At 50.1% G+C, this 26,738-nt stretch overlaps 2 protein-coding genes and 2 long non-coding RNA genes across 4 annotated transcripts; 3 read left to right on the plus strand and 1 right to left on the minus strand.

Annotated features, from left to right (window-relative positions):
- Positions 1-144: 144 nt before the first annotated feature.
- Positions 145-9,055, plus strand: LOC120642496. Its single transcript, XM_039919055.1, has 6 exons — positions 145-670; positions 1,267-1,365; positions 1,691-1,868; positions 2,476-2,573; positions 8,405-8,466; positions 8,559-9,055. The coding sequence occupies exons 1-6, from the start codon at positions 221-223 to the stop codon at positions 8,671-8,673; spliced, it is 1,002 nt and encodes a 333-aa protein (XP_039774989.1). The 5' UTR covers positions 145-220; the 3' UTR covers positions 8,674-9,055.
- Positions 9,056-11,741: 2,686 nt separating this feature from the next.
- Positions 11,742-14,009, minus strand: LOC120642617. Its single transcript, XR_005662653.1, has 2 exons — positions 13,196-14,009; positions 11,742-13,099 (listed from the first exon to the last, which is right to left on the minus strand). It is a non-coding gene; the product is annotated as an uncharacterized LOC120642617 (long non-coding RNA).
- Positions 14,010-14,786: 777 nt separating this feature from the next.
- Positions 14,787-16,395, plus strand: LOC120642535 (probable aquaporin TIP3-2). The gene is made up of 3 exons (XM_039919108.1): positions 14,787-14,964; positions 15,131-15,378; positions 15,906-16,395. The coding sequence occupies exons 1-3, from the start codon at positions 14,814-14,816 to the stop codon at positions 16,326-16,328; spliced, it is 822 nt and encodes a 273-aa protein (XP_039775042.1). The 5' UTR covers positions 14,787-14,813; the 3' UTR covers positions 16,329-16,395.
- Positions 16,396-22,902: 6,507 nt separating this feature from the next.
- LOC120642627 lies at positions 22,903-26,272 on the plus strand. Its single transcript, XR_005662663.1, has 4 exons — positions 22,903-23,075; positions 23,764-24,203; positions 24,319-24,438; positions 24,790-26,272. It is a non-coding gene; the product is annotated as an uncharacterized LOC120642627 (long non-coding RNA).
- The last annotated feature ends 466 nt before the right edge of the window (positions 26,273-26,738 follow it).

Here is a 26,738-nt window from a genome sequence, read left to right on the forward strand (position 1 = left end):
GACATTGCAAACTTGCGGGTTTTCTTTTGCTTCTTTCAAGCACACCGTGGCAGCGGATGGCCCAAAGCAGCTGTTTCTTACTGGGCCGCCCGGCCCATATTCCTTGCTCGTCGTCTTCCTCCAACTCCAAACCTTTCCCAAACTCCGGACTCGGAGTCGCAACTTCTTCCACCTGAACCGCGTACCCCGATAAGCCCGCCAGTTCACCACCACCGCCTCCATGGCGACCACCGCCTTCTTCCATCCGCTCGCCACTCCGATGGCCGGCGGCGGCGCTCGCATCCGTCGCCGCCCGCTCTCCCTACCCGTCCCCGCCCGCACCGCGCCCCGGCGGCCGGCGCCGCTCCTCGTCGTCTGCGCGAGGCGCGCCGACAGCCGGGCCCGCGCCGCCGCTTCGCGGCAGCCCGCGAATCCCAGCGATGTCCCGAAGCGGGACGCGGAGGAAGTGGAGGAGGTCGAGGAGGAGATGCCGTGGATCCAGGACAAGGCGCTGGACCTCGTGGAGTTCACCGGCACCGTCACGCAGGCCATCCCGGGGCCCCGCGTCGGCTCCAGCCCCGTGCCGTGGCTCCTCGCCGTACCGCTCGCCTACGTCGGCGTCTCCTTCGTGCTTGCGGTCGTCCGCACCGTCCGCAGGTTCACCTCCCCGCGTACTAAGAAGAAGCGAAGGGTAAGTGTTCGCATCATAATTTTTTCCGTTGTTCCTTGAGCGTATTTGATCGCGTGCTGGGGTATTTAAATACGGAGTACAGTTTCCTTCGCCGCCGCACTAGAACTGTGAATCATGTACATTTTAGAACATAGGTTTGTCGGGATCAATGTAGCCCCACAATATGTGGCTTTGGAGAGGTTTGCTTTGTCAAGGCAATGGGAAATGATAAATTTCGCTCCTTCAGCATCTAATTCTGTGTTTGCAAATTTATCTACCTGCGTATACTGCATCACTGCATAGCATCTTGGAATATACTAAATAAACTATTTTACAACATTTCTTAAAATCAAATTAAAATGGGCCAGGAATTTCTGTTTTACACCCTTTATATCTGAATCAACTAGACAATGTTTTAAATACGAGGAGATGCTAAAACAAATTCGATCTTTCTTTCTTTGTTGATTGCAAGCTCGAATGGACTACAAACTTGATGTTAGACAGTTTGTTATTTTTTTTCTTCTTCGCATGTCTTTAGATACTGTAACTTCTGTGATTTAGAACTATTTGGTATCTATGTTTTGGTTGCACTTAATAGTAAACTATTGTATCTGCAGGTTGGTAAGAATATATTCTTGTTGAAGTCACTAGATGAGCTGTTCCAGAAGGGCAGGGAAGCAGTAGATTATCCTACTCTCCAAGACCTCATGCAGAAGGTGTGTGTACCCTAACCAACCATCTACAATTCTTGAGAAACTGAATTAGTGAAGTGATATGGAAATGATGGCAGGCAGAATGTACTTGCTTGTTTTATTTTGTTGCTGATTCTACTCCAAAATACTTTACTTCATCAGCTATCTTATTCTGGCAGTGGAGTTAGTGAATTGATGCTATGCTAGCTGGTGCTGAAACCTAGATTGGAAGTTCTGCTGCATGCTATTTGGGGAATAATTTACTGAGTGCATTGCTGCTGAAAAATATTTCTTCCCATAGCAAAGAACATGCTCATGTAATTATAAATATGCTTTTATGTGTACCCAGACAGGATTTGACATGGATGATGTAGTAAGAAAGTACATCCGGTACACACTGAACGAAAAACCCTTCAATCCTGATGTGGTCGTGGATCTCATACATCTTAGAAAGGCTTCAATGCTAGAAGACGCAGAAGTTGCTGAAATTTTGAATGAGATCTCAAGACGAATTGTTCGAGAAAAAGGTATCTATTACTGCTTATTCTAGTTTTATGAAAGAGCTCAAAATATTTCCACAATCCCAAGCTCGGCGGATTACCTTTGTCAATCTAGATGTATTTCCTTTTCCTGCTCCCCTGGCTGAAGTTTCTTTGCGAAGCTACTAATATCCATTTTTCATATGCCATGCCATGTAAGATTGGTTAAGCACGCATGCAGAGCTGTTTCCTTGGTTATCATCAAACTCAAATCTTTTGTACAACTCCACAATTACGCATTGATGGAAAATTGATCCTTTGAAAATTTATGTTCGGTCTTTGCTGCATGCAAATGTGACTTTCAAGTCCTGCAAAGCATATTCAAAGAATCAAATGTAATTGTTGGGGGCAATCAGAAGGCAACACGGATGCATCCTTGTACAGATTCATAGTTATTTTCCTATTTTCTATTAACTCACCCCATGATATGGGATGCACGTGCACCATACAGTAATTATAATTTGAGAAGAGCGTAGCATCTACATTGTAATTTTTTTATTTCCTATCTTTAGTATTCACTATATACTCTATTAAATTAAAAAAAATTGGTGATTTCGTGCTTACGCAACATATTTTTATATTTACAATCTTGCAGGGCCAGTAGTTATGGACTTATCTGGGTTTACAGAACAAGGTTTTAAGCGGAAGCTTGCTGTACAAGCTTTGTTTGGAAAAATCCTATACTTATCGGAGGTAACCTGTTGATCCTCCATTTTTCTTACTGTTTTTATAATTCCATATCTATTTTAAGGCAATCTTGATTTGAGCTGTAATGAAAAATGATAAGGTTTGATGGCTCACTACTTGCTGTGGAAGTTTATAATGGATGTTTAGTTTGACGAACTAGTTTATTCTTGATGGGTTTAGATCATCATGGGACCATTCATGATATTGATGTGATGGCATCATTCCCCGTTTTTATGATGAAAATGTGCAAGTTGATTTTGAAGCAATCCATTCTATTTTTCAGAAAGAATCAGTTGTTTATGCTCAGAACTAGGATCACAGAGCCCATTTACCATCTCATTTCTTATGTCGAACACCCCATAAATGCATCTGCCTCTTCTTGTTGACCTGTGCTCACTGCTGCCTCTGCTGTGTTAATGTGTCTAATCTCTGAAAATGCAGATGATTGATTAGGTTACTGGTTTGTGCTTTGTAGGAACATTGTCTTTCCATTCAGTTTAAAATGTTAGTTTCCATAAGATATCCGTGCAACCATATTATTACTTGCATTCAGATTGATTTATTCCTTTCATCTGGTGCAATTTTCGAGTTTATTTTTATCATGATTTGTTACTTATTAGCTGCACACAAGTTATCATTGTAGGAGGAAAATGATGGCTTGTATTCCTCCAACCCTAGAAGGGTGAGTATATATAATACCTATACATGGGCCTCTAGATGGGCCTCTATACACATGGGCTCAATATACTCCAACACCACCCCGCAGTCTGAACTACCGGCGCAGCGGTGTTCAAGACTGGACAACAAGAAAGCTAACACCCCCCGCAGTCTGAACAACCGACGCAGCGGTGTTCAAGACTGGACAAAAAGAGAGAGTACAAAGGGCAAATACCCCCCCCCCCCCCCCGCAGCCACAACTAGCCACCGGCTACGTTGAGGCTGGAGCGAAACTCCGAGAAGGTCGACAAGGGCAGTCCCTTGGCGAAGATGTCAGCAAACTGGGAGGTAGTCGGGACATGGAGTACCCGAACATCGCCGATTGCGACTCTGTCGCGCACGAAGTGTAGGTCGATATCCACGTGCTTCGTCCGCTGATGCTGGACGGGGTTGGTGGAGAGATACACGGCGCTGACGTTGTCGCAGTAGACGAGCGTGCTTTTGGCGAGCGGGCTGTGGAGCTCCGCCAAGAGCTGTCGTAGCCAGGACGCCACCGCCACGCCGTTAGCGACAGCACGGTACTCCGCCTTGGCACTGGAGCGGGAGACAACCGGCTGCCCCTTGGACGACCAGGAGACCAGGTTGCCGCCCAGGAAGACGGCGTAGCCGGAGGTGGAGCGACGAGTGTCCGGGCATCCGGCCCAGTCAGCGTCAGTGTAGACCACCAGCTCAGCAGAGGAGGAGCGGTGAAGTACCAGGCCGAGGTCCACAGTGCCACGGACGTACCGGAGGAGACGCTTCAGCGCAGCAAGGTGTGACTCCCGGGGATCATGCATATGGAGACAGACCTGCTGAACAGCGTAGGTGAGATCCGGCCTGGTGAAGGTGAGGTACTGCAAAGCGCCGGCCAGACTCCGGTAGACAGTAGGATCATCCACCGGAGCACCCAGATCAGCAGACAGCTTCGCCTGAGTGTCGACTGGAGTGGAGCAGGGCTTGCAATCAGTCATCCCAGCCCGCTCCAGAATATCGATGGCGTACTGCCGCTGGTGAAGGAGAAGACCAGACGGGCGAGGCTCAACAGTGACGCCCAAGAAGTGGTGGAGCTGACCAAGATCCTTCATAGCGAACTCCCGCTGCAGAGAGGAGATGACACTCTGAAGCAACTGCTGACTGGAAGCTGTGAGCACAATGTCGTCGACATATAGCAGCAGATAGGCAGTCTCATCCCCACGGCGGTAGATGAAGAGAGACGTGTCAGACTTGGCCTCGGTGAATCCCAGTGTCATTAAGAACGTGGCGAACCGAGAGTACCAAGTCCGAGGAGCCTGCTTCAGTCCATAGAGAGACTTGTTGAGCCGGCAGACCATATCCGGACGACTCGAGTCCACAAATCCTGCTGGCTGAGAGCAGTAGACAGTCTCTGACAAGGTGCCGTGAAGAAACGCATTCTTCACGTCCAACTGGTGCACAGGCCAAGTGCGCGAGAGCGCAAGTGAGAGGATCGTGCGCACCGTAGCGGGCTTCACGACCGGGCTGAAGGTCTCATCATAGTCCACACCAGGCCGCTGAGTGAACCCCCGGAGAACCCAGCGAGCCTTGTAGCGCTCCAGTGTGCCGTCAGCCCGACGCTTGTGCGTCCAGATCCACTTGCCAGTCACCACATTGCAACCAGACGGACGCGGCACGAGGTCCCACGTCTGGTTGGCAAGAAGAGCCGCGTACTCCTCTTCCATCGCGCGACGCCAGTGAGGATCCGCCAAGGCGTCGCGGACAGAGGAGGGTACCGGAGAGACCCGCGGCTCTCCCTCGGTGGTGGAGAGAGTCGCGGCCTGGGACGCCATCCGCCGAGTCACCATGGGATGGATATGCCGAGGATCCCGATGGATGACCGGTGGGTGGTACACCTCCGGCTCGGCTCGAGAGGGAGCCGGAGGCGGCGGCGGCGGCGACGGCTCCGGTGTCGGCGTCGCAGGAGACTCCGGAGCAGGAGGCGGCGCCGGTACACCTGCACCGGCTCAGCGTACCGCTGCGGTGTCGGGTTCGGCGCCGAGCGGCGCCGGTATACCTGCACCGGCTGAGCGTACCGCGCAGGTGCAGGGGAAGGCACCGGGGCCGCGCGTGGCGCAGCGGGTGACACCGGGTCCGCGCGCGGCACGACCGAAGGTCCGAGGACCGCGCGTGGCGCGACTGCGGGCACCGGGTCCGCGCTCGGCGCAGCAGGGATCACCGGAAACGGTGCCGGCGTGCCGGGAAAACCTGCAGGAAAAGGACAGACAGGTAACGGTGGCTGAACCACCGGGTCAGTTGGAAACAGAGACTCCAGCTCGGGGTCAGGAGAAGGTGTAGAGGAGGTGGAGTAGGGGAAATCTGACTCGTCGAAGACGACGTGTCGGGAGATCAGGACGCGGCGAGTGGTGAGGTCAAAGCATCGGTACCCCTTGTGGTCAGGGGAGTAACCGAGGAACACACAACGAGTCGAGTGGGGCGCCAGCTTGTGAGGAGCGGTGGCGGAGGTGTTAGGGTAACACGCACACCCGAAGACCCGAAGGTGGTCGTAGCGAGGAGGGGTACCGAAAAGAGCGTGGTGTGGAGTGGGAGCAGAAGAAGCAGTGGACGGAAGACGGTTGAGTAAGTAGGTGGCGGTGTGGAGGCTCTCAGCCCAGAAGCGCGGGGGGAGAGAAGCCTGGATCAGAAGGGTGCGCACGACATCGTTCGTCGTGCGAATCATCCGCTCAGCCTTGCCGTTCTGAGGAGAGGTATACGGACAAGACATACGCAGCTGAACACCCCGAGACAGGAAGAAAGACCGGGAGGTGGAGTTATCAAACTCCCGCCCGTTGTCGCACTGGACGGCCTTAACGGTGAGGCCGAACTGAGTGAACACCCAAGCGAAGAAGTGGAGGAGGGTGGGGAAGGTCTCAGACTTGGCACGCAAAGGAAACGTCCAAGAGTAGTGCGAGAAGTCATCGATAACCACCAGATAGTACTTATAGCCAGAAAGACTAAGTACATGGGAGGTCCACAGGTCACAGTGAACAAGATCGAATGCATGCGTCGCATGTGAGGAAGAAGAGGAAAAAGGGAACTGAACATGACGACTGAGCTGGCACGCATGGCAGAGGGGCTTAGCAGGGGCCCTAGTACCAAGAACATCGGTACTACGACTGAGCTGAGCCAGAACGTCGCGGTCAGGGTGACCAAGACGGCGGTGCCAAGTGGTGGAAGACGGCGTCGCGGCAAAAGCAGCAGACCAAGACGGCTAGGTCGAAGAAAAAGGCGAGAGTGGTGCAGCGGAAGAAGGAAGGTGAAGGGTGTAAAGGGGCCCTGTGCTGTCACACCGGAGTAGCGGACGCCGGGAGGCCGAATCCTTTACAGTGAGGCCAGAAGAATCAAACTCGATGGAACAAGAATTGTCAGCTGTAAACTGACGAATGGAAAGAAGGTTATGAACCATCTGAGGAGCAACAAGGACATTGGGAAGACGAAAGGAGCCAGGAGCAGAACCCACGGCGGTGACAGGAAGGCAAGATCCGTCACCAACCATGATGGAAGAAGGACAAGAGGGGTGTGGGGGTCGGACAGAAGAGAGGATACCGGCATGTGGGGTGGTGTGGAAGGATGCACCCGAGTCGGCGATCCACTCGGTGCTGACCGGCGGCGTCCGCCCCATGGCGCTGAAGGACGGCGCCAGTGCGGCCTGGTTCCATCCCCAGGCCAGGTCGGCTGCTGGTTGGGTGGAGCGGGTGGGGTCCAGAACGGCTCGGACAGGGGGGCAGCAGCGGCGAGCATGGCCGCCGACTGGGGCTGAGGACGAGAGGCCCCCCCCGGACCCTGAACCGGCCACATCGGGATGCACCCTGGCCATGGGGTGCTGAAGGATGGCCAGGGCGTACCTCCAGGGCGAGGAGCAGGAGTGGTAGCCGCAGTTGGGTCCGGAGTGCCCCGAGCACCACCACCAGGAGCCGGAGTAGGGTGGATACTTGGGGCCCCGGGGAAAGTGGATCCGGCGGCCGGGGTGGCGGCGGCGCCCTGGGGCAGCCACGCGCCGAGGGCGGCGGCGGGCGCGGCGGGCGCGACGGCCTGCGCGGCGTGCGCCCGCACGGCGGGCACGACGGCGGCGTGCGCGGCATCCGTAAACTCTGGACTCGGGCAGCGAACCGCAGCGGCCTGCTCTATGGCAGCAAGCGCGTCGAGCTCGCGTCGCATGGCACGCCAGGCCGCAGCGGCAGGGGCCGCGGCAGTCGCAGGAGCAGGGGCGGCGTCCAGGGGCCACGGCCGCGTCAGGTGCGGTGCCGGCGGCGGCACCTGCAGCACCGGCTGCTGGGGGCAGCGGGCGGCGGCGCCAGAGGCCCCAGTGCGGGGTGCAGGGCCGGGAGCGGCAGCAGCCAGCACGACCGCACCACCCGCGCCCCCACCTCCGGGGGCAGAGGAGGCCGGGGCGTACAGCAGGGTGCGGGGTGCAGGGCCGGGAGCGGCAGCAGCCAGCACGACCGCACCACCCGCGCCCCCACCTCCGGTGGTAGAGGAGGCCGAGGCGTACAGCAGGGTCCCAGCCCGCGCCCCTGGAGCCGCGCCGTGCAGGGCCAATTTGGCCGGAAGGGCGGCGGAGGGGGCCGCGCCTTGGTCCCCCTGGATCGCGGCGCTAGGAGCAGGGGAATAGAGGGGGAAGGTGGCGCCGGCCGCGACAGCAGGGCCCACGGAGGAGCCTGCGCCTGCCGCGCCCGCGGCGGGGGCGGCGGCGGCGGCCCCGCTCGCGACCCCAGGAGCAGGGGCGACGAGGGCCGCGGTGTAGGGAGGCCGCGCCGAGCCGGCGGCGCCCTGGACACCCTGGATCCAGGCGCCAGGGGTAGGGGAACCGGGAGCAGAGGAAAGGGGGAGGAAGGAGGAGAGGGATGGGGGCGGCGGCGCCGGTTGCCGGCCGGCCATGTCGCCGGCGGCGGCGGCGGCTGCGCCGGCTGGGATGGGAGGAAGGGAGGAGAGAGGAAAAAAACCTTAGGCAAATGATACCATGTAGGAGGAAAATGATGGCTTGTATTCCTCCAACCCTAGAAGGGTGGGTATATATTAATACATATACATGGGCCTCTAGATGGGCCTCTATACACATGGGCTTAATATACTCCAACAATCATGATGGCTCAGGTCTTAATGGAAATTGTTTTTGAATCTCTATCCAGCTTCCAGAGTTCTGTTCAAGGGACAGCTCACTTGTTGTCAAAGAAATCTTCGGAGTTACAGAGTATGGCTAAATTTACTGTATGGAGACTTCTTGCTTTCTTTTTACCTCCGCAGCTTTTTGGTAATTATTGTTTTCAATTTTCTTGTGTGCAGTGAGAATGCAGACAGTCTTCGAATTCACACCCTCTCTGCAACTGGTGATATTGAATCCATACAGAAGATGGTCGATGATTTAGACATAGAGCAGGGCCCCTCATCATCATCTTGAATTATAGTGATGGAATAATGCTAAACACTTTCGTTGATAGTGTTGCAACCTTAGCCTGATGCGAGTTTCTCCCAGCCTTTTCATCTAGATTGTTTTTTCAGCCGTTGAAGTAGTTGAACCGAGCACAGGGTTACTTGGCTGGAAATTTTGTAAATTGCCTTGCGATTGCCGAGTAGGCCAGTAACTTCTTGCAGTGTCCCAGACCTGCCCATGACTTGAGGAAACAAGAAAGTTGTCAAGAGAATGGTAGCATTGAGTTTACAGAAAGCGGGAATGTTATTGAAATTTACTCCATTTTGTTATTTTGATTATATTGTGCCATTAAACGTATATCTGCATTTATGTGAAATTATCTACTGCTTAAAGGATGGCAGAGTTAACATTTGTGTGCGTGGCATTCCAAAATATGTTTGGCCATGGTGCTGTCCTGTTTTCATGTGTAATGATGTATTACTGTATTAGAACTAGGATGGCAGGCGCGCTGCTGCCGCGCCAGTAGAGCGGGTGCACTTATCTTGTTATATGTCTGCAAGTATAAACCTGTAGGTAACCAACAACACCATTTTTGTGGACTACAAAGTACAGAAATAAACTTAAAGTTTCCACCGACAATACGGGGTTGGAAGGATGGAGGATCAACATTATGCAAGTGTAACACATATACTTTTGTCTGTCTTAACAAAGAATACGAATTGATTACAATAACCTTATCTACCTGAATGTCCGAAGCAAGGATAGTTAAAGACTAGAACTCTGGGCGCGGCGTTGCCGCGCCGTTCTTAGTCTGGCCAGTGTTTTCTTCTTGTACAACATATTCGCGAATGATCCACATGAGATTTTCACATGCTTTATTTGTAATAGGACAAGAGATTTTGATTAGTGCCTTGGTGCTCCCTGTTTTGTTTCGCTTCTCCTCTGAGTAAATTAGCTTAGCCAAGACATAGTATGGATATGCATCCCCGTCGTGTACTACCTGTCTCTGCTGTTTTGACTACTGATCGAGATAGCTACGTCTACCTCAAAAACATGTTAACAGTATCCCAAAACTTTTGAAGGAAGAAACATTACTACAAAACCAGCATGCATATCAAATTTTGACTTTAGACAAGAGATATTACAATCTTCTAAAAGGGCACCAAATGCTAATGCAACATTTACATACGGAGCTGTCATAGGGATGAACCATCCACAAAATCATGGGTATTCCTGTTTCTGTGAAAGTACTCCAATTCCCACTTTAGAATTTCAATCGAGAAACTTTGTTGCCGTTCAACCTCTATTTCCTATGTCAAAACCAAGACTTGAGAATGAATAGCCTGTACGTATAAATACCAGATGCAAGTTGAGAAGGCTACTTGTAACTGAAAAGACTGACTTCTCAAGTTCAACTTTGGAAATGCCATATGAGAGCAAGAACAATACTGCCAACGAGGAGGCAAGAACTGAAGCTTGACCTTGGTGGGTTTGGCAATATTTGGCAGCTTGTAAATACTCAACATGTGCCAATCAAATCCTAAGAAAGCAGTGCGCTAATCAATTTGGCAATCTCTATTGTGTACAAATGTTTGATAAGAATCCTAATAATTCTGCATTGTAACAAGTGGTCTGATACTTGGATAGGGAATGTTACATTTGGAAATCAGGTGTTTAGTAGGAAGTAATAAGCAAGACCTTCGTTTCATTAGGTGATTGCTATTGTTGGGAGATTTCCTACATGAATAGTAGTATATAAGTACTGCCTAGAACTGGAGTAAAATGTTACGATGCCCCAATTAGCTTTAACTGAATATGTACATATTAAATGAAATTCACATTGTCAGTAGCTACCCAAGGGACCAAGGCAAAGCTGGCAGCTATGATGTTTATAAATTTCGAATTCATACCTATGAAAGTAAAGAGTGCAATTGGTAACTGAAGTATTGAACATAAGAACATACCTTTCATGGCGTCAGGAATGTCTTGGATGTTGCAATCAGGCTATATCTGATCCCCGTTGATTTCTGTAACTTGTTGATGATTTAGCAGATAAAAAATGAATCTCATTCTCATAGCAATAATCAATGGCATTGTATATCCAAAATAATTTCATACCAGGTGGGCTTGCAAACAACTATATCTGGAGAAACTATGCACTGAAGCATTAGGACAACGAAAATTATATCTGTACTTTCACGAAGAAATGTTGTCGCAAAGGAAATCTTAATACTGTGAGAAAACTTGCATCATACTCCCTTGAATCAGAGTCACATTTCCATGTTTCATGCTAAATGGGCTCTGCAAGTTCTAGTCGTGAAAACACAAGCTACTTAATGAGCACTTATCTTGGAGGCATTTCCTCGAGCAGTTGCTGTGCATAGTGTGTGTCGATGCCCCCTATGGCCCTACGTCTTTATGAGCTCTACCCGGCGTGCTCTGGAGGTTCCACGGGGGGGTGCCGGGGAGCTGCACAGCACTGGTGCCACTTGCCTTCTTTGTCGCCGGATCTTGCACGGTGCCGGCGTAGACACCGCGGCTCGCAAGCTGTGTGAGGAGTGTGGACATCAAACAACAATCGCGGAAGAGGCTGACGGCGCTTGAGGATGGAGGCATAGCAAAGTTGATCGGTGACTGCTGGAGGGATGGAGGACGGGTGCGGAGGAGGGTTAGCCAGTTTGGTGAAAGCAGTGCCACCACGAGCGACAAGGTGGGAAGCTCGATGGTGCTGGTTGAAGTGGATCGGGGAGAGCTTCCTCTTGCACCTTGACAGCCGCGGAAGGCGAGGGGAAGGCGGCTATGGTCGGAAGAAGGCAGCGGCGACGAGTCCAGTCCAGCTCAGCAGCTCGGGATGAAGTATCTAGACACCCCGTTCAGTTGCCGTGCGGCTGCTGCTAGTGACGTGGACCGTTCGATCAAGATCCAATGGATGAGAATTGCTAGTGACGTGGTCGAATGAGAAGCCTGAGCGTATGGTGCAGATTTTGTTCGTTAGAGATTATACATGTAGTATACTGTTGATCCTAACATCCCTATTTCAGAGCCTACTTTGGATGGCAAACAGCTCCAACTCATGACCAAAGTTCATCAGCACAAAAGCACCTCAAAAACGATTCGACCATACTGATGACCTTCCATGTGCTTCCATTTGTCTTGTACACAATCACATACATTTTAAACAAATGAAAATATGCTATGAACATATTAGTTTTGACAAAGAGGTGCACATTCTAAACGCATAAATTTGGCAGCTAAAAAGCAGATGGAAATGGATATCTGAACTTATGTCTGTTGTCCACTTGTCCTTGATGTGGCCACAGAATTCGAAGAGGCGGGTGTCTTGCTCCAAGTTCCTACAATTGCATCACTCCACCCATCAGGAATCATATTGTGCTTTCAAGCACAATATAAGTTCCCCACAAATAAAAATCTTTTTAAGATGAACAAAACTGATACTGTGCTTTCAAGATTCGGTAATTTATACAGAAAATATAACCGATTCTTCTATTAAAAAAATCCCACTCAAGGCCAAGGCTTCTGTACCTTTTACAACCTACAATCCAAATTCGACCAAAAAAAGTCTTACCAAAGGAGGTAGTATGTTAAAAGAGAGAAATTCTAAGTTTTGGTACCGGATACTTTCCTCTCCCCCATTCTGGTAGCAAAGGTCAAACTTATTTTGTGTTGAGTCCCACCTAACCATGTTCATGGACAGAAGCCTTAGATGAAACGAAAAAAAATATAGCTTCAGATTGTCAGGGAGTAAACTTGCAAGTGATCTTGTTTACATATGACACTAAAGGTATCACATAGTCCATATGCAATTTGAATTTTGAATAGGCGTTCACATTTAGTATCGATGTTTGGTGAAGAAATCCAAAGAGTGAGCGCAAGAATATATATCATGTACCTCTACCTCTGTTTGCCAAGTTATGCACAAATCTAGAAGAAAAACTCTACCTCAGTTTGACAACCTTTGAGCTAATCAAGAAAACATAACACAAAGACTGAAAAAATTGAAGACAACCAAGAAGACTATTTGAACAGTAGCTTTATCAAAATGGCTTCCTCTATAACTGAACAGAGCTGAAGGACTAAGCTAATTATTGATATTGAATAATCTAAAAGGTTGCATAAATTCCAAGCTACCTTTTTATAACATGGAGTTTTTTTTTGCAATGGATCTTTGTTTATTGAATGGTGAGAAACAATATTTCGAAATAGAAAACAAAGCAACTCAGGGCTGAGGCTTCCCTACCTTCTAACAAACTACAATCCCAAATCGGCAAACAATCTTACCAAGAGAATAGATCCAAGCATAGGTGACTGTTCGGTGAAACCAAAGATGAAATATTGCATCAGGCCTTCAATGTCAAGGTGGGGAACGGTCAATTTGACAATATATGAAGGCAACAGGTAAGCAATCCTGGGAAGTTCAGACTCAAAGGTATAACTGTTGAGGTGGAAAAAAAAACTCCAAATGAGTGACCATGGTATTGTAAAGAAGAAGCGCAGAGGAGGCAGAGCGCACACAAATTTGCAGCATTACTATTGTTTCATGTTCGTGATTTGCCCCACGAACACGTGGAATGGCTCGCCCCCGCTGATGGCGGCGGCAGCAGCAAGGACGGCGACAGTGCCGATATGGCGAGGCTTCTTGGTCGTGTTCCTGATCCTGGTGTGCAGTCATGCTGGGGATCCACCTGCGGACTGCGGCTTCGATGAACTCGAGCAGGGACGCAGGGAGCGTGGCAGTACTGTCGGGCATGGCGCCATGGCTGCGGATGCGATGGGGCGAGGCGTCACTGTCAGGCAATGGAGTAGGGACGACAGGATTGACGCCGTGAACTGGAGGGAGCAGAAGAGTCGATTCCTTTGAGAGAGACAGTCAAGTTACTGGGCCAAGCATTAGGAATGGCGGAGGAAGACCGGGCATAGAGGATGAGGAATCACGGCGAGAGGAAAGAGGAGGACAACACAGCGGCGCAGAAGGGAGAGACGGGACGTTGAGATGGTAACCGCGAGTTCGTGACGAACCACCGAAGGAGCGGTGCGGCCGCGGGGATCGATTTGGAGGAATAATGGGCAGGATTCACTGGAAGAACATGGGTTGTGAAAAATATTCGCAGGGCAAGAACGACGCTTGAGCCGGTTGAGGAAAACGCGACCAACCACCTACGACAGTCAAGGGCAGCTCTACCTGGAGGTGCCTCCTGCTTCCGCGTGGGTTGACGTTGCGTTGAGCCGACGCAATAGTGACCGCGCAAATAAGAGCCGGATGCTCAGCCACGACAGCGTGTAAGACACGCGGCGAGCGAGGAAGGAGTTAAACGCAGAGGCGCTGCATGTTCTCCCTTTCTTCCAGCGATATGGATTTACATATGATTTGTAGTTCACCATGCGCTTAGCTCTGATAGTCATAGCATGGTCAGAACTGAGTGCTGATACCCCACCGGCCTTTAACGCAACCGGATGAAGCGTTGAAGACCAGTTTGTACTTTGTACACGGTATGACAGCAACAGATAGCAGGTTATGGACACAATACTACTCAAATTACCCAGGAACACAAAACAAACAAGACGATTTACTATTTGTGATGGTCCGTACGCACACTTGAAGCACTTCAGGAAGATGAATTGGAATGTCATGTGGTGAGTGGTGATGATCCAGACCAGTTAATATCGAATCAGGATTCAGGTCGAGAATATCCTATCAGGAAGACAGGACCTGGCTAACTACACGAGGTCAAAGCATACGAATTTGCAGGTTTTGCCAGAGGATCCTCAGCACATCATCGAGAGTTTTCAGAAGGTTTCTCCAAAGATGTTCCTGTTGAAGTGTGTTCAGTGTTCATCTAATCATTTTTTTTGAGAGGAATCTAATCATCTGAAGTGCTTGTTGGGCCCCCAGGCTGAAGGAAGAAAGTCTCTCGCTTTGGTCCAGTACACAAAACTGTGTCTTGGAGCTTCTCAGGGCCGTCGATCCCCCAAACGTCGTCCCTCCAACACGTGCCCGTTTGCCCATGACCACCTGTCACGCCCGGAGCTGCGGTCTCGCACTGCAAAGAGCTCATCAGCTAACACTTCCGGCGCCGGAAAGCAGAGTGACCATCAAAACCTGCAGAAGCCAGATTCAGAACCTACGCAAAAAGGCAGCACCGTTCACCATGCTGCCAGTGCCCGCTCTCCACCCCGCGCGCCGCGCCGACGCCGCCGGCGCGGGACCGCTCCTGCCGGTCGCCACCCGCGCGGCGGTGGCGGAGTTCGTCGCCACGGCCATCTTCGTGTTCGCCGCCGAAGGCTCCGTCTACGGCCTCTGTACGCCATCCTGATGAACGCGCATCACGAGCAACTCTGCATGCATCCACCCTTGCCTTTTTTTTTCACATTCTTGCCTGCCACGTGCACGAGGCTCCGGTTCGCGTTGGTTTGGACTTTGGAGTGCGTGCGAGGGTTGGTGATCTCGCGTCGCCGGATTTTGCAGGGAAGCTGTACGAGGACACGGGGACGCCGGGCGGCCTGGTCGCGGTGGCGATCGCGCACGCGCTGGCGCTGGCCGCCGCGGTGGCCGTGGCGAGCGACGCGTCGGGCGGGCACGTCAACCCGGCCGTCACGTTCGGCGTGCTCGTGGGCCGCCGCATCTCCTTCGGCCGCGCCGCCATCTACTGGGCCGCGCAGCTGCTCGGAGCTGTGGCCGCCGCGTTGCTTCTAACGCTCGTCTCCGGAGGCACGGTAATTCGTTTCGCCATGTTCAAGTTATTTTACGCTTACCCCTAAAAAAAAGTTATTTTACGCTTTGATCAAACGTCCTGGCTCTGAAAATCAACCGTAGTCAAAAGTTCAATACCGTGGGACAGCACCAGGTTGTTGTGCCGTGCCAACGTTGTAAGTTCAGAAGCATCAGGTATTCAGGTTTGCAGAACAGAACAGAGCAGAACCCTTTTTTTCCCCCTTTCCCTGCTGGATGTCTTTCGTGTGCCTATAAAAAAGTAGGAAAAACCTTTAAAGAACGTAACAAATATTAAAGCGGTGGGCAGCTTACTAAAACCACCAGGCCAGGCCAGACCAGAACTGCACGTCAGTATTCAGGTCACAGTTTTTGTTTCCTTTCGTGCTTCCAACAAACAAAGTCAGAAATGGTTGCGCGCGTGATGCATTTGCTTTTAATTTGGCGCACGCGATGTGTGCAAACACGACGCGTACGCAACATGCCCACCACGTCTGACTCCCGGGACGCATGCCTTGTCCTTGTCGTGCAGCGCCCCGTGGGCTTGGGGCTCGGCCGGGGCGTCCACGAGCGGCACGCGCTGCTGCTCGAGGCCGTCATGACGTTCGGCCTCATGTACGCCGTGTACGCCACCGCGGTGGACCACCGGAGCCGCGGAGGCGGCGGCGGCGGCGTGGGAGCGATCGCGCCGCTCGCCATCGGCTTCGTCCTGGGCGCGAACATCCTCGCCGGCGGCCCGTTCGACGGCGCGGCGATGAACCCGGCGCGGGCGTTCGGGCCGGCGCTCGTCGGCTGGAGCTGGCGCCACCACTGGGTCTACTGGGTCGGGCCGCTGATCGGCGCCGGGCTGGCTGGCGCGCTGTACGAGTCCGTCATGGTTGAGCAGCCGTCGGAGGCGCCGCCGGCAGCGGCTGCAGGTCCTCGGATGCTCGCAGCCGCCGCTGAGGATTACTGAGCTGTTTGCAACGTTTGTATATTTGCTGTGCGTGACTTCCTTGTAAATCTAGAACCGAGGTTGGTAATCTGCTTCAGAGGCTCAGAGCACGAACGCGACCAGCAAAAGTTTTACATGGAATTGAGCCAAGCACAGCTTCAGGGATACTTTCCAGGCTGACCCTTTTTCAGGGAGACATGGACATACTGCTCTGATTCTGAAAGCCTTGTTGCTAGACATTGTTAATGTGCACATCAATATGGGCGTTTTTAGTTTTTACTAAAAAGAAAACTCTTTTTTTTCTCTTGAAAGGAAATTCGTGATGCTTTTCTTGAAAGCAATAAAATGTCACAGTACAAAGCTGGGGGTTGCCCAGGTGGGAGATGAAAGCACTGCAGAAGTACAAAAGGCTAATAAGTCTGTTGCAACCAAGAACTAGATCTCGACAATGTCAGAAACTAGAACGGTGTTGCAGAGAAGTTGCTCAACCGGGCCTTCATCCTCTCCAGCAGCTCTGACATCTCCGGGAACCATTTTTAGCAGCTTTTTAGATGATGTCTTCAGATTCTTGTATCAGTTTTTTTTGTTTCCCATATTTAATGGAGGTATTTATTATTATGCCAGGAAGAGAAGGAAAGATAAACTTACACTACACCAGTCAAAGGGGGAAGTTTCACATTATTTCTTTTAGACATTTTTAGATGGTTTTAAGTGATTCTTATTGGCACTATCTTTGGGGCAAAAAAGGCTACTCTGTCCATCCAAAAGGGCGCATTCATATCTTTCTATGTTAATAAAAAATAATTTTTATTGATGGTTGGCGATATATCTATGAAGTTTCTATTAATTATGCCATAACTATAGATATGTATCTAACTCCTTAAAATTATGTTGCTTGGTATTGAAAAAAATGTAAGCTCAACTACACATAGCATGAAGTAGTGGGTATTAGACATTTCATAATGTAAAGAGTAATGTCGGTACCCTGCAACTGGGGTACCCACTCCTACTGTGTCAAGACTCGCGTAGTTATCCGTAACTATGCCCTAAGGAGCTGAGCAGCCGGACCCCTGGGGTCCGACTCCATCTCACCGGACCAACGGTCCCGGACCCGCTTCCCGCTCGAGGACGGATCCGGTGTCACCACGTGTCCCAGAGGTGGAAATGCTCAGCACCTGTGGCCGCGGACCCGGACCCCCGCAGGTGGGTCCGGGACCTCCACGTGCCATCCGGACTCCCGCAGATGGGTCCGGGACCTCCACGTGCCTATCCGGACCCCCGTGAGCTCTTGGCTCAGCTACTGCTCGGGAGGGGTCCGGAGCCGCCACGTGTCACGCAGACGTGGGCGCGGGCGCAAGCCTTCCGCTGGAAGCTCCCTTACCCACCCGCATTAAGTGCGAGTGGTTGAGGCGGGCTCTGCTGACACTGGGCACGAGGCAGCTTTTGCCAGTCCACACTGTGGATCGCCAGTTACCGAGGCGGCTCGTCAGTTACCAAGGCAAGCATTAAAGACTCAGCGCCGCGCGCATGGACGACGAGTCATGATGACCAGCTACTGACTGGAGTAACAGTGCACGTTGCTACAGTGACTGAGTCAGTAGTTCGGCACTTCATCATTACCTCGACGCGCGGCTGCAGAGGCTAGACTCTACTATGACATGACAGCTCAAGACCATCACTGGTCAGAAGCTACGCACGGAAGCCGACGATAAGATCTTCATATCTGAGGCATTGAAGGCCAAAGTGTAGTTTATAATACATCGCCGGGTCCACATGTCGGGGCCCCGCTCAGTGTACGTGCTCCCCTTGGACATATAAAAGGGAGAGCCCGCCTGCTAGAACACATATACACACAGGCAAGCGAAGACTCTCGAAGGCCAGGCAAAAGGAAGGCAGACACAACACAAGCTCGGATTCACTCTGAACAATCCCGTTCTCAACCTCTTGAGAACGCAAGCAATACAACACACAGTGGACGTAGGGTATTACGCTCCGGCGGCCCGAACCACTCTAAACCTGTAGTGTTCATCGTGTTCTTCCTCCGAGATTGGGCTAATCCTAGCTAACCCCCGAGTACTCACCCTCTGGGTTTATGCGGGTGCACTACGCCACTCGGCTGTGGGTTTGCACACCACGACATTTGGCGCGCCAGGTAGGGGAAGCTTTAGCTGGTCTTAGTTCATATCTTGCTCATCTCCATGGTTCGGATGGTTGAGCACTCCCACCACGACGACGGCGTGGAGATGACGGAGGGTGTGGCGTCATCCGCGCCACGCGCCTCTCGCCTTCCTGCTCTAGGGGTAACCGTGCTCGTGGAGCAGCCACCGTCGGCGGCGGCGCGCGCTGCACGTCGGCGAGAGTCAGGGCGCCCGTCAAGGGACCCCTCACAAGCTGCGAGCGGCGGAGCGACAAATCACAGCTCGCAGCATACCTCACTCATGTGAGGAAGCCCGCTCCGGCGGAAAGCCGACTCCGGTCGCACCAAGCCCGCTCCGGCGGAAAGCCGACTCCGATCGCACCAAGCCCGCTCCGGCGGAAAGCCCACTCCGGTCGCACTAAGCTGACTCTGGTGGCTCTCTCCGACGTTAAGCCGACTCCGGTCGCACCCCCGACTCTACATCTCTGTAAGTCCTACCCTTAGAGGCCCAGCAGGGAATAAAACATTTTCCTTTGTAACTAGGTAGTACTTCCGTGTGGTCCAGTCCGGTGAGCCTCCCCCGTGGAGGGGTCCGGACCTCTGCGAACCAGGTTCAGGGAAGCGTACTCACCCTCCGGGGAGGTCCGGAGCCATGTAGCCGCTTAGCCTAGTTCCGTACCCTAAGTCTGCATGCTCTACCTCCCTAGGGCAAGTACTGTAGTACCTAAGACTGGGGACCCGGAGGTCCGGACAGCTCCGGCCTCATGAACCCGTGTTCTGGCTTACATCGCACATCTCATGTACATCTAGTTATAAAGGAAAAATTTATTCTCAGTTCGCCTCTAAGGATGTTACATTCCAATTTCAATCTACGAATTCTGTTTGCGCTAACCCCCACGTGGCTACTTACTCTTGTGCGGTGATTGTGGTCCGAATTGAGTTGGCTAGCTAGTGACTTAACTCGAGACCCCTCATGGAAGAGAGGGGTTCGGACCCCTGGGAACCTGCAGGTTCAGGGAAGCGCACTCATTCTCCGGGGAGGTCCGGAGCCGTGTAGCCGCTTAGCCTGGTTCCGTACCCTAAGCCTGCACGCACCACCTCCTGTGAATGAGTGCCGTAGTACCTAGGACGGGGAACCTGGAGGTCCGGACTTTCTCTTAACCTAAAGGCCGGCCCCTTGAGCTCCGTTCACTGAACCTAGCTGTCTATCTCAAAGGATTATAGCCAACAGGATTTGGGACCCGTGGGCACGCTACTAAGCATCTACCTTGAGTCATGTGCAGGTCCAAACATGATGATGCAGCAGGTGACCCAAAGGATGGACGACGCAGGACAAGACCCTTGCGGCGCGCACCGCTGGGCGCCAGAAGCAGCCAAGTTGCTCACAGTAGTGGCCCCACCTGCGGGTTCGTTGCCTCTCCCGAGGAGGGCCCGGGGGCCTCTCTGTCAGTACCCTGCAACTGGGGTACCCACTCTTACTGTGCCAAAACTCGCGTGGTTATCTGTAACTACGCCCTAAGGAGCTGAGCAGTCGGACCCCTGGGGTCCGACTCCATCTCACCGGACCAACGGTCCCGGACCTGCTTCCCGCTCGACGACGGGTCCGGTGTCACCACGTGTCCCAGAGGTGGAAATACTCAGCACCTGTGGCCGCGGACCCGGACCCCCGCAGGTGAGTCCGGGACCTCCACGTGCCATCCGGACTCCCGCAGATGGGTCCGGGACCTCCACGTGCCTATCCGGACCCCGTGAGCTCTCGGCTCAGCTAGCCGCTCGGGAGGGGTCCGGAGCTGCCACGTGTCACACAGACGCGGGCGCGGGTGCAAGCCTTCCGCTGGAAGCTCCCTCACCCACCCGCGCATTAAGTGCGAGTGGTTGAGACGGGCTCTACTGCCGCTGGGCACGGGGCAGCTTTTGTCAGTCAACACTGTGGATCGCCAGTTACCGAGGCGGCTCGTCAGTTACCAAGGCAAGCATTAAAGACTCAGCGCCGCGCGCATGGGCGACGAGTCATGATGACCAGCTACTGACTGGAGCAACAGTGCATGTTGCTACAGTGGACTGAGTCAGTAGTTCGGCGCTTCGTCATGACCTCGACGCGCGGCTGCAGAGGCTAGACTCTACTCTGACAGGATAGCTCAAGACCATCCCTGGTCAGAAGCTACGCACGGAAGCCGACGACAAGATCTCCAGATCTGAGGCATTGAAGGCCAAAGTGTAGTTTATAATATATCGCCGGGTCCACATGTCGGGCCCCTGCTCAGTGTACATGCTCCCCTTGGACATATAAAAGGGAGAGCCCGCCTGCTAGAATACATATACACACAGGCAAGCGAAGACTCTCGAAGGCCAGGAAAAAGGAAGGCAGACACAACACAAGCTCGGATTCACTCCGAACAATCCCGTTCTCAACCTCTTGAGAGCGCAAGCAATACAACACACAGTGGACGTAGGGTATTACGCTCCGGCGGCCCGAACCACTCTAAACCTGCAGTGTTCATCCTGTTCTTCCACCGAGATTGGGCTAATCCTAGCTAACCCCCGAGTACTCACCCTCTGGGTTTAGGCGGGTGCACTACGCCACCCGGCTGTGGGTTTGCACACCACGACATTTGGCGCGCCAGGTAGGGGAAGCTTTAGCTGGTCTTAGTTCATCTCTTGCTCATCTCCATGGTTCGGATGGTTGAGCACTCCCACCACGACGACGACGTGAAGATGACGGAGGGTGTGGCGTCATCCTCGCCACGCGCCTCTCGCCTTCTTGCGCCAGGGGCAACCGTGCTCGTGGAGCAGCCACCGTCGGCGACGGCGCGCACTGCACGTCGGCGAGAGTCAGGGCGCCCGTCTATGGCCCCCTCACAAGCTGCGAGCGGCAGAGCGACAAATCCCAGCTCGCAGCATACCTCACTCATGTGAGGAAGCCCGCTCCGGCAGAAAGTCGACTCCGGTCGCACAAAGCCCGCTCCGGCGGAAAACCGACTCCGGTCGCACCAAGCCCGCTCCGGCGGAAAGCCCACTCTGGCGGAAATACAAACTAAACTGAACATAATATATAGACACACATCAAATTGAAAGTAAACATTGTAATGTGTAGCCTCCAAATGCATAAACATATTCAATTAGTACCAGTAAACACATAAAGTTTGAAGAGTTACATAAGGCTACAACTATCATAAGTAATAAAAAACAAGAAAAAAGGAGATAAATGGTGACAAGTATCTACTACAATGCAACCCTTTCACTGCACGCGGAGATGCGCTAAAAACAACACGCGACACGCTCGAGTGATCAATGGCTGAGAACTTCTTGATTTGCCATTTTCATGATATTCATTCATGTGGAGGGGCATACATAGGAGAAGTGGTTGAAGTCATTGTGGTGGACGCCGAGCTTCTTGAGCCATGACCGTGCTGCATTGTAGAGAGAAGCAATATGCTTTTGGTCATCGGAGTTTGGATTAACCCACACTTTGGGGTCTAGCCTGTATGTTGCAAGGCCGAATGGGGCAAGCGCCACATGATTGGAGTCGTGCACACTGCCTAAAGACACATTGCCTGCAAGAATCACCATATTATATTTTGTCAAAAAATTAAATTATTACTGTTTGTTGTGTTGCTAAAATAGAAAGAAGTAATGTTCTTTAATATTTTCCCTTCCACGCATAAGCATTCCAAAACAAGTTTTTACTACTATATAGGAGATATTAGTGACAAAATGTGCATTTAGAGATAAAGGATATAATATGTGCTGTTTTGGAGACATAAAAAGGGATTCAGAAAACATACAAGAGGAATGGCTTAGTACATCAGCGAAGACAAAAAAAAAACATGCACTGAGCTATAGACACACAAACATGCCACCACATTTTATCATTGTTGCATACCTTCAGATGTTGAGAGGTTATGGTACGTCAAAAAGCAAGTAGCCAGATCTTTTCGGTTTTTCGCAGGGACATGACTTATTGGATACCTAGAGAACAAGAAAAGCAAGTAAAATAATCAGAACTGTTTACTTTAGGTGAATAACATATATGTACTGATATATTTACAGTTGAAGCTACAATAGTAAGTGATTATGAAAAGTTACCAATAAACTGACATCCAACTTGATGGTGAGAGCTCTAAACTGTTCAAAGATGTTATGACAGGCCATTTAGTGTACAGCTCGTACACCTAAATACATGATAAATAAAGGAAATCAGGGAGATCATATAGAAAATAGGCATGTCAATAGACCCTAGACAGATTTACACTTATTAGGTTAAACCCGCTAATTATTTACAGGACTTTTTTGTGATTATGCAAAAAGTACAACAACTCCTGACCTTTTCTCTTAAAAATAGATATATCTAGTGATCGTAGGATCCAGATCGAACGGATCCTTCCTCACATCATTTCCTATATATACTCCCCTCCTCTTCCGCCATCTCTATCCCTAACCCTACCCACTATAGCGCCGCCTCCACCGCCCCATTACTCCACCCACATGTTGTGTGCCCGAATTCATCCTAGTGGAGGCAAGATCCATCAACAGGACTAACCCTGGTTACAACTATTGCCATCCAAGAGATAGATGATGGTGTCAGTCCTCATCACTCCCCGTGAAGACTATCACCTTCTTCTCTTTCTCCGGTGAGTTCCATATCCCAAACCAACATCTCCAACGACTTCATGGAATCATAAAGTCCACCTAGATCCAATCTCTTATTCCTCCAACCTTTAATTTCTATGTGCTCCTGTGCTCCGCCAAACTAAAGCGTGCAACATCATTTTCGGTGGTGCTAATAAGCCTTGACGGCTTGACCAGTACCTAAATTCTAGTTACCCCCACTACTCTCTTGACGCTCGCTTAGATCCAAGCCAGCGACAACGTTGATCCAAAATTTTCCATTTCCTCATACCCTTTGTTGTCTTTATGCCCACGGTCCGCCAGATCCAAGCTACCAACATCGCCGCTAGAGATGCACCACTACCAACATCGCCGCTAGAGATGCACCACCTTGATTCAATCCCGTTTACACCACCACTCTACCTTTTTTTTGTTCTAACCAAGACCTGATTCAGCATATCTTTGTTTCTAACCAAGACCTGATTCAGCATATCCAAGCTACTCTTGTTTTGAAGCTAGCAACACCATTGATCCTCACAGAAGCACAAACCAACACCCTCATGGGAGATCTAATCCCAAATTCTTCGATCTATTTTTTCTGAAAAATAAATCTTGTGGTAGATAGATAGAATCCTTTTAAGTTTGTGAAATTATATATTGATTTGTCAAATTGTGCAAAGTTAATTTATTATTTCCATCCAACATATGCAGGGGGGTTGTGTATGTGACAAGAGAGGCAGCTACATCTGAAAGCTGTTAGCACTTAGCACTACATGCTCTGCAAGGTGGTATATCCTTCAAGTATTTAGAACCTGACTCAACTTATGAATGGAAACCTGACAAGGCTTAGGTGAGGTTCAAATGATTAAGTGCAGAAATTTGAAAAAAAAAGGTGAATGATAGAGAGACAGATTTGAGCTATTGGGACCACATACCTTGTCTACGAAAGGTACCCTTTCGTAAGGGGAGTCAGGTTCAAAATACTTGAAGACCAACTCCCCCTTGCTTTCAACTCCGACCTTGGACATGTTTGGTGGTGTCTGATATCCATGACTCCAATCTATTGCACCATGCTGGTTGTACGCATTGAACCTTGTATCATATACCATGCTGCAATCATCATGCCAATCGTGAATTTCAGAAACAATCATGTAAGCAACACCTTTCCTTTCTTTTAATTTCCAACTATATACAAAAACATTGTTGTATACATATACCAGCTGCATACCTATTTGAAGAAGGAACATTTGTTTCGTTGGTGTACAGTTCCATGGCTGAAAGATACGGCACAAAGTATTGCTCTATTGTATCACCCGGAGCAATACGCACTGAAGTACCAACACCACAGGCGCTCCATTTATAGAACGAATTCCAAAGATCTCCAAGGTAGAAATATTTGACTCCATATCCAATGTTTCCATTATAGTGGTTTGGCTGCACTCACAAATAAAAGATAAAATTGTTTCGCTACCATTTCTTAAGATATATAAAAAAAGTATCCAAGTAATATGCAGTGTGTCTCTCTAAAACAAATAATCATAGGATTCTCATAGCTTTAGTGAATCGGTGTCCATGCGAACACAATTAAGCTATCTGTCCATGTTAATGTTACTTTGTCCATGACCGTTTCAGATTTTTTTTTTGGTGAACCCATTTTAGATGATCTCTTTTGGAAGGTTCCTATTAATTATGCCAGCAATAATGGGAATGCAAATGCATTTTTTTTTGGGGTTACAGGGAAGGCAGTGCGGGTTCAAACATATATGGAGCTGCATAATCAAATCGAGAAGAGGGACAAAATGATGATTACTTGCTGTCACCTAGGTTCGTATTGAACAAATGCATATCTTGTGAATCAATTAGCACATATCTTGTATCAAGGGGATGCACCATATATAAAGTGAAGATGCAACAGTAAGAACGAAATGGACAGTGATGTGCATGTCACGTGAGGTCCTTCTGTTTGGATCTATTGATAGTGCAGTCTAACCAAATTTTACTGTTGATATGGGGACAAAGGGGGTTAATTCTAGATGAAAAAATTCAATTCTTTAAATGCGTAAAAAGAATTTTCGCAGATTGACTTTAAGGTAAAACCAAAAAACTCGACCGAATGAGTATGACAGCCCCACCATAAGATAAAACCTTCATCATAACCCTCCTGATTCAAATGATTGCGCAAGTAACGGTCGGATGACGTCCTCATAAAGGTGCAATGGATACTACCCGGAACTTATGTTTCGCGCCTAAAGCATTTTGAATCTGAACTTTATATACAGATCGGAGGCACCAACAAACCCACAAGTTAATATACATAAAAGCAAGATGGAGTGTGAACAGAGCATGATCTTGAAGTGGGAAGCATGCACCCCTTGCAAATCGATAAGCTCACATATTTAGTTTTATCCTCATAGCCCTTGCAAATCAGATGCAAGATCAAACAAAAGAGGCAATATATCCAGATCAAAGATAGTAGAGAGAAAGGGAGTAGAAAATTTGACAAAAAAAATCATGAGTTCCTGACAGAAGGAGGGGAATCCAACAACAAAAATAAAAGTTAGCTCAAGATATGCTTACCTGTGGAAGATAGTAGGGTGCCATAAGAACTCTATGTGCCTTAACAATTGGAGTCACACTGTCAAGAAAGCACCTCAGATTGGAATGTGTCCCCACTATATCATCGAAAGTAGCACTAGCTTCCTCTTGAATGCTACCACTAGAACTCGCCATCTCTCCACTCAACCCCAAAATCCTCTGCGCTAAAGTACACCTTGGTCCTACTTATGTATCTCAGGCCTTGAGAGAGCACTCAGACAAATCAGCCAAAGCCTATGTCGGGAGCGCTTAGCTACGTGGAATGGAGGTGTGTGCTCAGGTTTTTGCAGTGGAGGAGGAGCCTAGGCCTAGGCATATTTGCATATCTGCCATCAATGCTTTCTAAACAATTATTCTATCTCCAGCCTCCACCCCTCCAAGGATATGCTAGCTCTTAATTACCTGCCAACTTGATAGCCTTTGCCTATTAATTTTTCTTGGTTTGTCCATGTTAGTTTGGGATACTGCTGAAGTGGCCTTTTTAGACTTTTCTTCCAAAATTAGTTTTGGCTTTTCGTCATTATGCTGCGAGGAAGCGTGATGACCAATGTGACCTTACAGACATGATGACCTCCATTTTGGAAGAAGAATAAATATATCCACTTGGAGAGAGAGAGAGAGAGAGAGAGAGTTGCTATGGGTAAGGACTATGACATTGGATCAGTACGTGTACGGCTCGGTTTTGTTTGCGTGGCTTGTGTATTTTTTGTGTTCACCTCATATGTCCTACGTGGACCATGGTATGTTTCTTGGCTTGTATAGAACCGAAAGTAAAATGTGTGTGTTTATATACTCGTCCAAGGCAACATATGAAGCTGTCTGATCGCCGCTTATAGCTTTTCCTTTTTTTGGTTCAAAAAGGGCAATGGCTTGCTTTTCTCTTCTTCCTTTTTGAAACTTTTTGCCTTTCTGAGATTTTGTAGATTATTCGTCATTAACTTGAGATCTATATAAATTGTGCTCTGAACTATATATAGTACAAATGAAAACATGTACTCTTCTCTATGACTCAAGTACGCCACGTGAAAAGAAATGCATGATGGAATTATGCCATGGGATCGCCGAGTATATTTGGGGCAAGTGGTCAACTT

Source organism: Panicum virgatum, chromosome 7K (assembly GCF_016808335.1).
Source record: "Panicum virgatum strain AP13 chromosome 7K, P.virgatum_v5, whole genome shotgun sequence".
Taxonomy (NCBI): Eukaryota; Viridiplantae; Streptophyta; class Magnoliopsida; order Poales; family Poaceae; genus Panicum; species Panicum virgatum.